General features: G+C 39.0%; 6 protein-coding genes and 1 non-coding gene across 7 annotated transcripts; 3 read left to right on the top strand and 4 right to left on the bottom strand.

Moving 5' to 3' along the window:
• Positions 1 to 227: 227 nt before the first annotated feature.
• On the bottom strand, positions 228 to 4052 carry SOCG_03098 (P-type proton ATPase Pma1). Its single transcript, XM_013161586.1, has one exon. It carries the CDS (start codon positions 3286 to 3288, stop codon positions 484 to 486), a length of 2805 nt encoding a protein of 934 aa, XP_013017040.1. The 5' UTR covers positions 3289 to 4052; the 3' UTR covers positions 228 to 483.
• Positions 4053 to 4793: 741 nt separating this feature from the next.
• Positions 4794 to 5394, top strand: SOCG_03097 (uncharacterized protein; the record flags this gene model as incomplete). Its single annotated transcript, XM_013161585.1, has 2 exons — positions 4794 to 5062; positions 5172 to 5394. The coding sequence occupies 2 exons, from the start codon at positions 4794 to 4796 to the stop codon at positions 5392 to 5394; spliced, it is 492 nt and encodes a 163-aa protein (XP_013017039.1).
• A 232-nt stretch (positions 5395 to 5626) lies between these two features.
• SOCG_03096 (NADH-dependent flavin oxidoreductase) lies at positions 5627 to 8101 on the top strand. Its single transcript, XM_013161584.1, has one exon. It carries the CDS (start codon positions 6449 to 6451, stop codon positions 7229 to 7231), a length of 783 nt encoding a protein of 260 aa, XP_013017038.1. The 5' UTR covers positions 5627 to 6448; the 3' UTR covers positions 7232 to 8101.
• On the bottom strand, positions 7263 to 8078 carry SOCG_03095 (dual specificity phosphatase Stp1). Its single transcript, XM_013161583.1, has one exon. The coding sequence runs from the start codon at positions 7881 to 7883 to the stop codon at positions 7410 to 7412; it is 474 nt and encodes a 157-aa protein (XP_013017037.1). The 5' UTR covers positions 7884 to 8078; the 3' UTR covers positions 7263 to 7409.
• On the top strand, positions 8036 to 9882 carry SOCG_03094 (uncharacterized protein). The gene is made up of 2 exons (XM_013161582.1): positions 8036 to 8442; positions 8583 to 9882. The coding sequence occupies exons 1-2, from the start codon at positions 8296 to 8298 to the stop codon at positions 9768 to 9770; spliced, it is 1335 nt and encodes a 444-aa protein (XP_013017036.1). The 5' UTR covers positions 8036 to 8295; the 3' UTR covers positions 9771 to 9882.
• A 746-nt stretch (positions 9883 to 10628) lies between these two features.
• On the bottom strand, positions 10629 to 14311 carry SOCG_03093 (uncharacterized protein). Its single transcript, XM_013161581.1, has 5 exons — positions 13954 to 14311; positions 13480 to 13743; positions 13125 to 13433; positions 12975 to 13085; positions 10629 to 12917 (listed from the first exon to the last, which is right to left on the bottom strand). The coding sequence occupies exons 1-5, from the start codon at positions 14060 to 14062 to the stop codon at positions 12835 to 12837; spliced, it is 876 nt and encodes a 291-aa protein (XP_013017035.1). The 5' UTR covers positions 14063 to 14311; the 3' UTR covers positions 10629 to 12834.
• Positions 12150 to 12264, bottom strand: SOCG_16113. The gene has a single exon (XR_001202968.1). It is a non-coding gene; the product is annotated as a 5S ribosomal RNA (ribosomal RNA).
• Positions 14312 to 14373: the final 62 nt, after the last annotated feature.

Below are 14373 nucleotides of genomic sequence, written 5' to 3'. Positions count from 1 at the left end.
CAGAAAAAAGACAAGAATCCTCTAACGCATAGCATTGCCAACGCGTGCACCTTTTGTAATCACCATTTGCAAAGCATTCACTACACTCCCGCTCAAAAGAGAAGTTCACCATAGCCTCCAACTAAAAGGTCATCGTTCCTCAAAGCAGTGCTTGGTAAATCAAACATCTTACTTTTTCCTTCTTTTAGATACTTTTAACCTTCATACAACTACAAACAACAAGACAGTTCAATGAAAAAAGAAAAAAAATTAGAATTAAATTGTTTTTATATTCACTAATTTATAAACAATTATTCTTCGCATATCTATCTAGATATCAAATATCGAATTAAATCAAATGTATTTTCACTATTTAAACGGACAATTCATTTTCCGTAAACAAAACCAAGGCATATTGAAATTAATAAACACTTTCTATATATATATTAGGGGATGAAAGAACAGAACGTTTAATATAAACATTAATTATGTTACAACGTTGGCTTAAGCATCGCCCTTCTCATGGTGAGTAGAAGTGCGTTGCAAAGCAACGACAAGATCTTCAACAGAGCGCTTGTCTCTGCTCTCACGGGGCTTACCGTTCATCCAGCGGTCGAAAGCAGTAGATTCAGACAAGATGTAATAGACACCGGCCATGATACAGAAGACACCGAAAGAGTAGATCCAGATACGAAGAACGGCAACGATAGAGGTTTGGTGACCACCCTTGAACCAACCGAAAATACAGAAGATGGTAGCGAGAATATCGACAACCAAGACTGCACCAGACAATTGCCAGGAAGGAATGGAAGACCAGAAAGGACCATTGCAACGGGTAATGAAAATCAACCAGTTCTCAGTAAGGGAGATTTCAAGGAACAAAACTTCGTCTTGAACACCAAAGTTTTGAACAATACCACGGTTTTGACCTTGAGCAATCATAGTAGTGTTGGTAATCCAGGTACCGATAGCCAAAACAATACCGATGACGGTGGAGAGACCCCACAGACGAGGCAAGTTCCACTTGACGGGTCTCATGGAGAAAGGAGCATTGTCATAAGCAATAGCCAAAGTAGCAACATCAGCGAAAATAGCAATGAAAACAATCAATTCCAAGTTAAGCAAACGGTTTTGAATGATAATCCAGAGACCCAAGAAAATTTCCAAGTGAAGAGACAAGGCAATACGGTAGACAACATAAGAGTACATACGGTGGAAGATTTGACGAGAAGTCTTAAGAGCATCAATGATAGCAGAAAGACCAGGAGCCAAAAAGACAATATCAGCAGCAGAACGGGCAGCATCAGTAGCACCTTCGACAGCAATACCAGTATCAGCCTTCTTCAAAGAGGGAGCATCGTTAACACCGTCACCAGTCATAGCAACCAAGTAACCACGTTGTTGGAGAATGTCGACACAAGCGAACTTGTGTTGAGGGAAAACTTCACCGAAACCATCAGCAGCCTCAACGAAGTCGTAAACTTCGTTACCGGGCATAGTACCACCACCGGTAATACCAAGTTGTTCAGCGTTGAAGATGTTAGTACCCATACCCAATTGACGAGCAGTTTCCTTAGCAATATCGACAGCATCACCAGTAAGCATCTTAACACGAAGACCCAAACGCTTGGCTTCACCGATAGTACGACCAGTATCATCACGAGGAGGATCAGAGCAGGGCATGATACCCATGATTTGCCAGTTCTCACCGTCAAACTTGCGAGCAACACCCAAAGAACGGTAACCACGAGAGGCCAAATCACCGACCTTGTCCTTGTAAGCCTTCAAAATTTCTTCGTCAATAGCGTGAGATTCTTCAACCATCTTCAAAATCCAGAGAGGAGCACCCTTGGCGCAAGTGATACGCTTGCCTTCAGGGGATTCGACGTAAGCAGTAACTTTCTTGGAAACGGGATCGAAAGGTTGGAATTGGAGAACCTTGTACTTGGAGAGAGCGTTCTTAGGACCAGGGTAGTTCTTCAAGGCCTTCAAGAAAGACTTGTCAATGGGATCCAAACCCTTGCGCTTACGAGAAGCGGCCAAACAGGCGGTCAAGACCAATTCGTCACCAGTGACACCAGAAACAGTGAAGGGTTCACCCAAAGAAAGCTTGTTCTTGGTCAAAGTACCAGTCTTGTCAGAGCAAAGGACTTCGACACCAGCAAGAGATTCGATAGCAGAAAGCTTTTGGACAATAGCTCTCTTTTGAGCCAAGTAAGCAGCACCGACAGCCATAGTGGTGGTAACGACAGCGGGAAGACCGACGGGGACACCAATAATGGTGATGGCAAGAGTGTATTCCAAAAGACGAGCGATACGAACAGAACGGTAGAAAGCAGCAGTGTAGATACAGAAGAGAGTGAACAAGACAAGGACCAAGAGAACAGTACCGATACCGTTAAGGACTTCGGTAAAGTGACCAGTACCACCAGAAGCGGCGTTGACCAAAGCAGCAGCACGACCGACAAAAGTAGAGTCACCAGTGTGGGTAACGACCATGAAACCTTCACCACGCTTAACACCGGAGGAAGCGTAGGTAGGGTCGTTTTGGCCCTTTTCGACGGCAAGAGATTCACCAGTAATAGCAGATTGGTCAACTTGGATGTGAACGTTTTCGGAGACGATACGACCATCAGCACAGATAATGGTACCTTCATCCATGTGGAGGATATCACCAGGGACGACTTCATTGGCTTCAACTTCTTGGATGTGACCATCACGCATAACGACGGCCTTCAAAGCAAGAGACTTCTTCAATTCATCGACAATGGAACCAGCTTGGAATTCTTGGACGAAACCGACAACGGCGTTAAGCATAAGAAGAGCGCAAATGACACCAAAATCGACCCAGTCACGAAGACCAGCGGCAAGAGCAGCGGCGGCTTCCATAACGAATTGAATGGGACCGACGAAAAACATGATGAACTTGAGAACGGGGTTTTCGGCTTCTTCCTTCATTTGGTTGAGACCGTACTTCTTACGACGTTCTTCAACCTCAGAGGAGGACAAACCAGTTTGAATGGGGGTTTGAAGGAGTTCTTCGGGAACAGGCTTGGCTTCACCAGCAGCAGTCTCTTCTTGTTCTTCTTGTTCCTCGTGGACATCTTCGGAGAAGAGTTCCTCGATGAGTTCGTCAATGTTCTCATCGGGTTCCTCATCCTCAGAAGGGTCTTGTTGAGGGGCAGAGGCAGCAGGAGCTTGTTGCTCTTGTTGAGAGACCTCGTCTTCTTCGTGCTCATAAGGCACTTGTCTCTCAGATTCCTGGTATTCACCAGCGTGGTTGGGGAAGTGATCGACCTTTTCAGACATTTTGAAAAAAGTTAAGAGGACTTAAGTGCAAAGTAGTCTTGCAAAACAAAAATCCAAAAAAAAAGAAAGAGATTAGAGAATCCAAATTTAGAAACCTTTAGAAAAGTTTCTACAAATTAAAGATTGGAGTAAAAAGGATATATTTAGAAAAATTCAAACAAACGAAAAACGAAAAACAGAAAGACGATCGTTTACGAATTAGGCAAGAGCGACAAAATAGAGCTCTGAAATTATATCGAAAAACGAACGGGTAGAATGGGAATCAAACGATTGTGAATCCTGAATGAATGATTTTAGGATTGAAAAGATGCTATTGTAAAAAAGAAAATATTGACAAAAGCAAAGATTCGAGCGAAGCCCTAAGAAAAAAAAATCAGGGAAAGACAAGAAAAATTGATGAAATTTTTTTCTAAGCCTTGGAAAACCTTTTCTATAGTGTTCGTTGTACGGAAAATACGACGACGAAAAAGATAGAAAAAGGTAAAGTTTTGGAATCTAAAAAGAAATCAAAACGATGAAATGATTGGATATACAAGAAAAAAATAGGAAAGAAAACACCAATGTCAACTCAAAAGAGAAAAGAAAAGAAATTCTTTTTCTTGGAAGTTGAAACACAGAAGTTTTCAAGCACAAAGGATAGGGATGTGTATTTTTTTTTCCTTTCAACAGTAGTTAGCGAAAGACACTAAGCTAATGTTAAGAGTATAGTGTTCCAAAACTTTCGGGCTTGAGAGGAACTTGGGAGCGTAGGGGAGGTGGAGCCTACTTATACTAAAAATTGGCAGGACGAAAAAGCAGGAACGGTGCAAAAGTGGTCACGTGTAACGAGAAGCAACGGAGGTCGGCAATAGGATGATTTCGTCGCTAAGAAACATCTAGACAAGGTAGATAGGTAGGAGAGGATCATTGATTGGATCCGAAAATGCTGGTATGGATCGTCCAGCGAATCAAAAAAAGGCATTGATGTCATGTTACCGGTAGATAAGGGTAGGGATGGGTCGTACGAAGTGTAGGAACGGAAAAAGGTTCGTAGTAGAAGGAGGAGGAACGTAATGCAAAGAAGGTTCGCAAATTGGTCGGTTTCGTTTGGTTTAGCCGTTTACGGTAGGCAGAGGAGATTGTGAGGAGAAGGTAGAGGAAGGAGGTATTGCGTTGCGTTGTGTTGTGTAGAGTTTCGGGTGGTAAGTAGGGTAGATTGGTTGGTTGGCTGGTTGTTGTTTTGGGTTACTTGGGGGTTGGACCAGACCAGATGGACCAGACCGGACCGGACCGGATCGGACTAGACTGGACTGGACTGGATTGGGCTGGAGAAAGACAAAAAGTGCCACCAGCAGGCGGGAGGAAGAGAGAGAATTGAGATGAATCAAGCATACTACAGATGGATGAAAAAGAGTTGAAATGAAATGAAATGAAGCGAAATGAATTGTATCGAAATAAATCTTTTGTAAACAATTTTGAGTTTGGTTTGCAATCTATTTTGTATCATCCTACTCGCTCATACAGCCATGTCATGCCATGCCATGCCATGTTTGTGTCCTGCTCTGCCCTGCCATGCCAGAGGACATCTCCTATCCGAACCAGGGATTGCCAAGCTTGAATTCCATCGCCTGTTCTGGTTCGTTAGTCCCGTACAGTACAGTCGGCCGCATTTACGTTATTTGATAGAATCTCTAAACATCCATCATCATGTGACCCGAAACTTTGTTACTGGAAAGTTTATTGGAAAAAAGTTGTGGCGTTTTCTTTTCTATAGAGTTAAGAGCGCAAAAGACACGTAGGTAAATAATCAAATTAAGATTCGGTCTGCAATTGAATTTTCTGAATGTTTGTTTTTTCCTTTTCAAAAAATCATCCACAACAATTTTTTTTTTTTTTTGCTGCAGACTCTTCGAGTCTCGTTCTTTCCGGCCGCCGACTTTCCAATGCCGTTCGTTCTCCTGTCCGACTCCTCCAACCCAACCCTCTCACTCCTTATCCGCGATTGCGATTTCTCAAAACACACGTTCCAGATGTAATCACGTCTTTTGGTATATGGTCGGTATTGGATTGGCCAACGCACAACCGCACCCACTGCTATCTACTAGAAAGAGGGGTAACGAGCCGTAATGCGACATGGTTTGTTTATTTTATTCTTTCCTCCTCAAACACTGATTTGTACATGTCCTATGTCCGGCCGTCTAGTTGAAATGGGGAAGATCCATCGTATCTAAACACACGCAAGGAGGAGAAGAAGACAAGAGGAGATGATGAGGGGAAAAAGGAGGAGAAATCGATTGCGCAAATGTTTTGAATCCAGATAGCTCGATCGATCAATTTTACACCTGATCGAAACTTTAATTTTCAAATGGCTGGAAATACATATATACCAATAAAAAAGAGAAAAAAAAGGCTGACAATTCCTTTAGTTTTCTTCTTTTTTTTTTTTGATTTTTTTTTCTCTGTTTTTTTTTTTCTCTGTTTTTTTTTTTGTTGATTTACATTGGACTCTTGTTGTTTGTTCTTTGGTTAAAATTCAGACAACAAAAAAAAAAAAAAAAGAAAACATGTTGTCGTAGGGTTTGGGGTCATTCAATTTTCATTTTCAAATTTCAAATTTTTGTTTTTTGGTTGACTCTTGTTTTCTCCATTGGTTCGTTCCTTCCCTTTGTTCCTCTCTCTCTCTCTCTCTCTCTTTCTCGTTTTCTCTCGTTGTATTGCTTTATTTATTTTGTGAATTCCATTCTGTTTCTCGTTACATTCTCCATTAGGGATGATTCCATCCCCCCCCTGCGTTTGGCGACGTTTTTCTTCCCTCGTTTTTTTCATGTCTTTTGTTTTTCTTTTCTTAGGGGAATCGTTTCCTTATTAACCTCGTTTTAAGCGAATCTTATTCACCCACCTCTGCTACTCTTGTACACTTGTTTGCACATACGCAAGCACACACACAGACACACACACACAACTCGAGACTTATGCATAGAAAAACGAATTCATTCTTTTTTTCTTTTCTCAGCCCACTTGCTTAGAAACAAACGAATGATCCCATTAACGATTCTCTCTTGATTTTTATAACGATTTTTTTTTTCTTCTTTTTTTGCTTGGATTTTTCCCCTCCCCTCTCTCTCTCTCTGTTTCTTCTTTAATTTTGCAGCTTTCTTTTTCTTTATTTCCCTCTTTTCTCATGCTTTCCCCTGTACGGTCCTTGTCATCCTTTGGAGTTTCTCTTCCACTAGTTTGTCGTCGTCATGCTCCTCGTTTCCTTCTTCCCTCTCGTCCCTCTTCTACCAACTCTCCTTCCTCTCATGCAGAGTTTCGAGCTCTTATGCGCCGTTTTGCCCAACCCGTCGTTATCCTTTCCAGTGGGTTTCCCAATGGTCAGCATGCCGCCATGACCGCCTCTTCCTTCACCCCCGTCTCTCTTTCTCCAAACCCCATCGTCTCCTTCAATCTCAAGGTTCCTTCCCGTACCGCCTCGGCCATTCTACAATCTCAACGCGTCGTCGTACACCTCCTTTCTAGTTCCATTCTTCGTCACTCCCAATGGGCATCTATCCTTTCCCGACCAAACCATCCCTCCATCTTTCCTTCCCCCGACCTCTCCAGCCCTTCTTCACCACCCAATTCTTCCGGCCATAGCCACGGCTCCACTCATAGCCATAGTCTTTCTCCGTCCGAAGTTTCCTTTAGCAAAGAAGGTGTCCCCCATCTTTTGGATAGCCTTGGCCTCTTGCATTGCTCCATCCTCCAATCTATCCCCGTTCAAGATCATCTCTTGTTTCTTGCATCTGTCAACCGCGTCGAACACGGTTCTATTCCCCTCTCTCAATCCACCGGTCTCGTCTATTATAATCGAGAATACTGTTCCATTTCTCCTATCCAACCTTCTTCACCTTCTACTTGTACAAATACAAATACAAATACAAATTCTTCCCCTAAACAACCAAATCAAGATGATCGGCCTTGAACCTACCGCATATACCCGTTCTCCTTTCCTTTTTTTTCGTTATGATCTATTTTTCTCTCCTTTCTTTTTATTCTCTCCATATGCCTACTTCCCCTTTCCTTCCTTCCTTCCTACCATTTCTAGTTTTTTTCTTTACAGATTACTCTTCAACTTCTATATTCCTTCTATAAAATCCTCTCTATCCAACGACCTTTTTTATAAAGTTTCTTGAAAAATCTACCAATTGCTCGTAGCATAATTGGAATCCATCATCTCCTCCATAGTAAGGATCCTCCACAATCTTCGAGACACCTGCGCTACCATAATCTCCAAATAATGAGATATGTGTCTTTGCATCACTGGGACACACCCGTTTAATGTTTTGCAGATTTGATCGATCCATTGCAAATATGTAATCAAACTTTTTGAAATCTGTCAATTTTAGTTTTCGAGCCACATGGTCCGTATGAATTCCATTTGCAAACAACACATCCACCGTACGAGGATCCGGCCAGCTGCCTACGTGCCATGCTCCAGTACCGCAACTGTCAATGATTTCGAAATGCTCACTTACGCCTGCCTTTTCCACTTCGTCTCGAAAAACGGCTTCCGCCATTGGACTTCTGCAAATGTTGCCTAAGCAGACAAAAAGAACGCATATTTTCATAGACATTTTTCAATTCCAAAAATCTTTTTGTTTTTTTTTTATAGTAAAGTTCTCCCTAATGAACGAGCAACCAAACTTATTTTGCTTCTAACGTCTGCTTCTAATAAGGATATGAAATGGAATCCCGTTTGTCTTATTTTACTTTTTCTTTTTCTTTTTATAAAACCGTTCGAAATCACTAATATCAAGTTATAATGTAAACGCCTTTGTTTCAACGACAGGACTGGGTTCGTAGGTGTTAAAATTTCCCAAGTAGAACCTGGAATGTGATTCAATCATAATTCTTTATGTGTTTTCTTGTGTGAATAAAAAAAAAAAAAGAACACATTTGCATCGTTTTATTTTCAATTTTCTCCTGTATTTAAGAGCATTCTTTGTATTTAATCGTTTTCTGCTTATTTCCTTTTTGTTTGTTAGTATGAGTAATTCAAGGAGGGAAATCTTACGTGAAGTAGCGAAAGCAAAGAAAGCCAAGCAACAAAAGCCCCAATCCATTGAAGACGTTTTTGAAGAAGCCATTGAGCAAGAAGAGAGTGGAGATCGTTGGCGACTTGACCCTGAAAAGGTAAGTTTTCTTGAATGGATGGCAATATCAAGTCCATTTTGTACTTCGTTTACTATGTTTTTATATGAAACTATTATACGTCCTTACATTTAATCTTCAGTTACCATTCGAGAACCCCTCAGAACTGACTCTTTTTCTAGTGCTACCGATTCTACGAAAAAGCTTCTAAAGCCTATGATGAGTACTTGAGTGTTAAGTCAAATGATTTTGATGCTTGGTTCAATAAAGCTAGACTCTATTTAAATATGGTATCAAATTGCGATATGCTGTCAAGTAAATCGAATCAATATCTGCAAAGCAGCATTGATCTACATAAAAAAGCCCTCAGTCTAGAAACGAATTCCGAAGCATATTTTAATCTTGCACAAACCCACAAGTTCCTTGCTGAAAACTGCACGGAAAGTGGGAATGAGCAATTGGCAGTACTGCACATTCAATCAGCATTGGATGCATGCATGAAATGCTCAGTGCTTCAACAAGAAGAATTTTCACAAAAAAAGTTGGAATTGGAACAAATTTCCTCGTCGGGTACGGCCAACATTGACTTTGAGAAATTTTATGCGAACGTAACTCAGGCCGATGAAGACTCTGCCATTCAATTAGGAGATCTTGCCGCTTTGGCTGCGAGCACAACTTATTTCACGGATGCGGATTTCGAAAATTTGATCCAACTCGTTCAACCCGTTTCTGCAAAGTATGATGTACTGAAATTTATGGACTGGCATCTTGCAAGGGAAAAGCGTCTTGTATTATCAGGACAGCATCCTGAACAAGCGTGGTTGGATTTGTTACAAGTCTACGATGATCGTCTATCACAATTACCTGAAATTAACTTGCAAAATCCGTTACAGGCATCAAATGCACCAACAAAGCCCATCCACATTCAACTACTGTGTGATAAGGCCGACGCATTTGCAGAATACGCAGAAACACTGATTCAAGCCCATTTACAACAAAGCGCAAGTCCATCTGTGGAAGTCTTAACAAGGGCATGGAATATATTTGGTCAAGCAGCAAAAGCATTGAAATTGGCAAGCACATATGATGCTACCCGTACAAGGATATGGATTAGTAGAGCGGATTTGGAGATTCAAAGAACGAATATCCCTTTGGCTATTGCTGAAAATTCAAGATCCCTCTTGCTTAATAATGCAAAAGTTATGTATGAACGAGCGTATAAGGAAATTCAGACAAGAAAAAATACCAGAACATTTTACGAAGCTGTTGTCAAACATGAGCTAATTCAAAAAAAAATAGGAATTCATCCAGTTACTCCTCTCGCTGTCATTCCAGATGAAGCAAGAGAAGACATCTTGGAGAGTCTATAGCTAAAAGATAGACTGGAAGAAAGAAAAAACAATAATCCGTCATTTTTTTCGTTGTGAATCTTTTAAATTGTGTATTTTCGCTTCGTAGTACTTCATTTTTTCAGTATGGTCCTGCTTAACACTTGTCAATTCATACGCTTCACCACCGATAATTAACCATAATAAACCAAAGGTGTGTGTTGAAGACCATCGAAACATGATGCTAGAGTTTCTGTTCGTATAACAAACCTTGTTGGATATTTCAGCAGCTGAAACTAACTGTTTTTTTCGTTTGTCTTGAAATAACCTAATAAATAACCTTTTGTAAAAGAAATAAAACTAAGTAGCAATGCTTTTCTCTTTAATCGTAGCGTTTCTCTTTCCAAAGATGTGTCTTAAGGTGATTACTCATTTTCAGTTCTTCATGGAGCTTTCTTGTTCACGTTAACGAATGTTCGTATTGCTTTCGTTATCAAACAAACGAAGATATTTTAAGTAATAAATATTAGCAGAAGTACAAAACTTCGTAATGCAATTTTTTAGGTCGTTATGAATAACTATCCCGTAAATGCAATAAAAATTTGAAGCCTTTTTATGAAAACCTTTGCCCTTTTTTTTAAAGCACACACAGTCTTTTTGGATTCTTATGACAGCACTGGTCAATTTCTGTGAAGTTCATACACTCATATAAAGGATTAGCGTTCTTTATTTGTTAGGTAAATCGTTCATTAAATCACAATAATTCACGAGGTCCAAATTTCTACTGCATCTTTATTCAGTATGAGCTGTTGAGTTGTTTCAAACTGATCAAACTATAGGATATTGTCATTTCTTTTATAAATTCTTTTAAACCTACTTTGTAGTAGTTTCAGGATTGAGCTTTGGGATGATATGCAAAGAAACCCATTTCGGTCAGCTTAGTCAAATTTAAAACACTCTTCACAAAAATATATATTCTTTAATAATTTAAATAGAAATAAGTAGCTATCTTTAGTGTTACGACACAATTGTGTCTAAGCTATCGCAAATGTAAGGGATTGAACATCTCTTCTTTTCTGTATCTTAAACTGTGTAGCAATTCATTGCATTCATTTTGTTACTTCACTTTATTATAGTCATAAAGATTTTGTAATTAATCCTCTAGACAACCAACTTTCGTACATATTTTGCTGAAAGTGCCAATTACCCTTGGTGAGGATTCCAAGAATTGCGATTGAACGGGAGGACGATTACAAGACCCAACTATTGTAATAACCTATGAAATAATTAATAAAATAATATAGTAATTTAATTCATGATACGAAAATTAAGCTTTGAATCCAAGGATGTGAAGCCAGACGAAGAGAAAAGAATGATTATCAAATGGATAGACAAGAAATTGAGTTCATTCTCCTATCCTTTTCAGATGTAAATAATACGTTTTGAAGAAGCATATGAGTTCATATATTATAAAGTTTGGATATTCCAAAAATAACCAGATCCATTAATAAATGCAAGAGTTTTGGATGTCTAGGAACCATAAGATTCCAGTTGCTACCTTAAAGGTAACAATATTTTGCGATTATAGAACATCACGAGACTGAACAATCTGTTACTAAACAAGTCGAAGCTAAGGAGAAGCCAGAAATGATTTTGTACATATAGAATTTAGCAACTCTAATAAATCCATAGTGGATTCAAGGTAGTGCTGGTGAGGCTAAACAATGAAGTGAATTGAAAGCTTTGCTAACTAGCATTGAACGGGCTTAGATGTGCTATTACTTTACTGGTATGTCTGATATCTTTTCTATTCTATTGACAGTTGTTCTCAACTATCAAACTACTAGTGTATACTTAGGCTCTGTATACGATAATTAAAAGTTCCAAATCGATGAATCAGTATCAATTGTCATTTATGCATATGCAACACCTTCGGCCTCTATTTAAGCAAAAGAAATTTTGTGTTAGAAGTGACAAGACATATTTCTTATATTTTTGAAACTTCAGAATACAAGAAATTCCACATTAGAGTGCTGGAACGGTACAAACAGGTAAAGTAGCAAACTTTTCTACTTCTGCTTTAGCTTTTTGCCACACTTGCATATATACTTATTCCTTCCTACTACGTTTTAATAGTGATTTCTTGGGATAAGGATAATAACTAGTTCTTGCGTTTTCCTTTTGTGTTTGCATCTGTGTAACTTCATTTAGTCTCATCTTAAAGATTTCATTCACTTCTAATTCATTTTTTGCAGATTTCAGCTATTCTCTCCTATTCTAGCAACTTCAGTGAGTTATCGATCACTGCTTTGAGTGTTGCATAGAAACTTTTTCCAGCATCAGTATATAATTAAAAGTGTACGAATCTTAATAGAAGAGAATCGCAAAAATAAATACAAAGAGGAAAAAAAATCAAGAAAAAGCCTACAGCATCCCGGATTCCCATGTTGTCTCCAACCATAGTACTAACGAGACCCTCAGACGCTTAACTGCAGTGATCGGACGGGAACTGGTGTTTTCGCCTAGGTGTGGCCGTAGACATTTAAAACGTGTAACTAAAGGTATTTGTATTTGTAGTGGGTATTCATCATCTTAGATTTTACAAAATTGATAGAGGATGGTTTTTGATACTTAAAAGATTAAAGCACACTTTTTTCTCTTTTCTAGCTATTCACATTGTGCTAAATTGTCGTTGAGGTGTGAGACCAAATGTCTGAATTTATAGCAATTGACGAAGCTGTAGTTTTGAGAAGTAAATTATTAAACTACATTAGTTGAAACGGCCAATCTGAATACGTCCAGCTTTGAATTAGAAATCGGTTGATTATTTTGCAAGACTATCGTCATAACAATTAAATAATCATTAAAAAGGTTGCTTTAATAATTTGATGTTCGTCACAAAGAAAATGAAAGATTCATAAATAACACTATTGCGAGACGAATTCTTAGATCCATAAAGAGTGAACGTGAAAAGCAATCAAACCTGCCGAATGAAGTTGTGCTTACTTTTGTGGACAAGAATGCAGAAACTCGAGGGATTGCAATTGATATGGATGCTTCCAAGGAAATGTGATTTATAGGAGGGATGGAAAAGATTCGTTAAAACTCAAACTTCAGCGCTTTGCCCAGCAAAAGGTTGAAGCTCGATTTCCTCGTTATGAGGTGCTTCATTTTCTGGATCTGTCGGTCCTAATTAGGTTAGTCAGATGCTAAGAAAAGAAAAAAGTTATAATAAAGAGTACATACGAACATAATTCGCAGCATTTCTTATGCTGTTTCCCATGCCGTTTCCTATGCTTCCCATGCCGTTTCCTAAACCAGCAATGAATATTCGAAGTTGTCGCGTATCCGTCGTACCTAGAACAGTTAGAATATTTCGCAGGGTGTAAGACATACTCCAAAATAGAACAAACACGGCAACGTTAACAATGCAGACACCATAGAAAGCAATATCGTTCATCTTTTCAAATCCTATTATTTTCTTTACATTATGATAGACGACGAAACCAACGACATTCAGAGAAGCCGTACATATTACTGCGACACACATGTTGGGCAGTACACTACAAATTTTCGTGAATAAGTAGGACAGCATTCTACCAGTTTGCGTGAATAAGTAGGACAGCATTCTACCAGTTTGCGTGAATAAGTAGGACAGCACTCTACCAGCTTGCTTGTACCACCCCGGGTAGAGCATATGCGCCACTAATAGTCAGTGAAACATTCAGAATAAAAGATAACGCCAACTTACAATAAAGAAATAATGATATCGCCCCAATAAATCCGCCAAAAAGTCCCCAAAAGTCTTGCGCCCTCACAGGAACCTTGAAATAAAAGAACATTACGAGAAGAATACAATAAGCCCCAATGTACCCAAGAGACGCAAAAAAAAAGAGATATATGATAATAATCCACTTCGAATATATCGAATCCGATCCAGCGTTGTTAGTGGACTCTTGGGCAGAATGCTGAGCAGATCCATCAGCCATTTCTAAATCAATAAATTTGTTGGGAGCTAATGAATGTATTAGTGAGGAATGCTTTTGTTGTTTGAGAAAGGATGGAGCGTTTGTCAAGTTTGCTGATGGTAATCAACAAGTTTATTAATCTTAAACACAACAAGTAAACAAACAAACATGATTCTTCATCAAAACTGTTTTTATCCTAGATTTTTTCAAAAAACATACAAAAACCAACCCTTCCTTTCTATTTCAATAAATCTTACCTGAATAGGGAGGAGGCGTACCCTCTGAAGAATGTATATCTGATTTCTCATCAATGAGCGTTTTGAAAGACTCGTCAGAGTCTGAAACAGGACTGTATTTATTCTTCATTTTTGCAATGGAAAACCAAAAACCAAAAGAACACCAATATCTATAGCTAGTTCGAAATTAACTAGAATTACCAAGAAAAGTCCGTAGAAATCGGTTCCACCTTTCAGAGATCTTTAAAAAAAAAGGAATTGTTCCTTATTTCTAAAGAAAATCAATACCTTGAGTAAAATCAGTCTAAAACCAAAGATAGGAATAAAAAAAAAAATCTTGGTAGTGGCCTTTCGCATGTCTCAAGCTCATAAAGCAGCGACATTATGTCACTGACTGGTCATATCCTCATTACAATTATTCGACTTTCGTTATATACCATA

Source organism: Schizosaccharomyces octosporus (assembly GCF_000150505.1).
Source record: "Schizosaccharomyces octosporus yFS286 unplaced genomic scaffold supercont6.1, whole genome shotgun sequence".
In the NCBI taxonomy this organism is placed as follows: Eukaryota; Fungi; Ascomycota; class Schizosaccharomycetes; order Schizosaccharomycetales; family Schizosaccharomycetaceae; genus Schizosaccharomyces; species Schizosaccharomyces octosporus.
The sequence above is the reverse complement of the archived record's forward strand: the minus strand, read 5'-3'. Positions and strand labels throughout refer to the sequence as shown.

What these genes read in the sequence shown, in the direction of transcription:
- SOCG_03098 (XM_013161586.1), bottom strand. Translation starts at nt 3,288, where the DNA reads ATGTCTGAAAAGGTCGATCACTTCCCCAACCACGCTGGTGAATACCAG.
- SOCG_03094 (XM_013161582.1), top strand. Translation starts at nt 8,296, where the DNA reads ATGAGTAATTCAAGGAGGGAAATCTTACGTGAAGTAGCGAAAGCAAAG. An exon ending in GGCGACTTGACCCTGAAAAG is followed by an intron (nt 8,443 to 8,582) that starts GTAAGTTTTCTT and finishes CTCTTTTTCTAG; the next exon opens with TGCTACCGATTCTACGAAAA.
- SOCG_03093 (XM_013161581.1), bottom strand. Translation starts at nt 14,062, where the DNA reads ATGAAGAATAAATACAGTCCTGTTTCAGACTCTGACGAGTCTTTCAAA. An exon ending in CGTGTTTGTTCTATTTTGGA is followed by an intron (nt 13,086 to 13,124) that starts GTATGTCTTACA and finishes TAACTGTTCTAG; the next exon opens with GTACGACGGATACGCGACAA. An exon ending in AAATGCTGCGAATTATGTTC is followed by an intron (nt 12,918 to 12,974) that starts GTATGTACTCTT and finishes TAACCTAATTAG; the next exon opens with GACCGACAGATCCAGAAAAT.
- SOCG_03095 (XM_013161583.1), bottom strand. Translation starts at nt 7,883, where the DNA reads ATGTCTATGAAAATATGCGTTCTTTTTGTCTGCTTAGGCAACATTTGC.
- SOCG_03096 (XM_013161584.1), top strand. Translation starts at nt 6,449, where the DNA reads ATGCTTTCCCCTGTACGGTCCTTGTCATCCTTTGGAGTTTCTCTTCCA.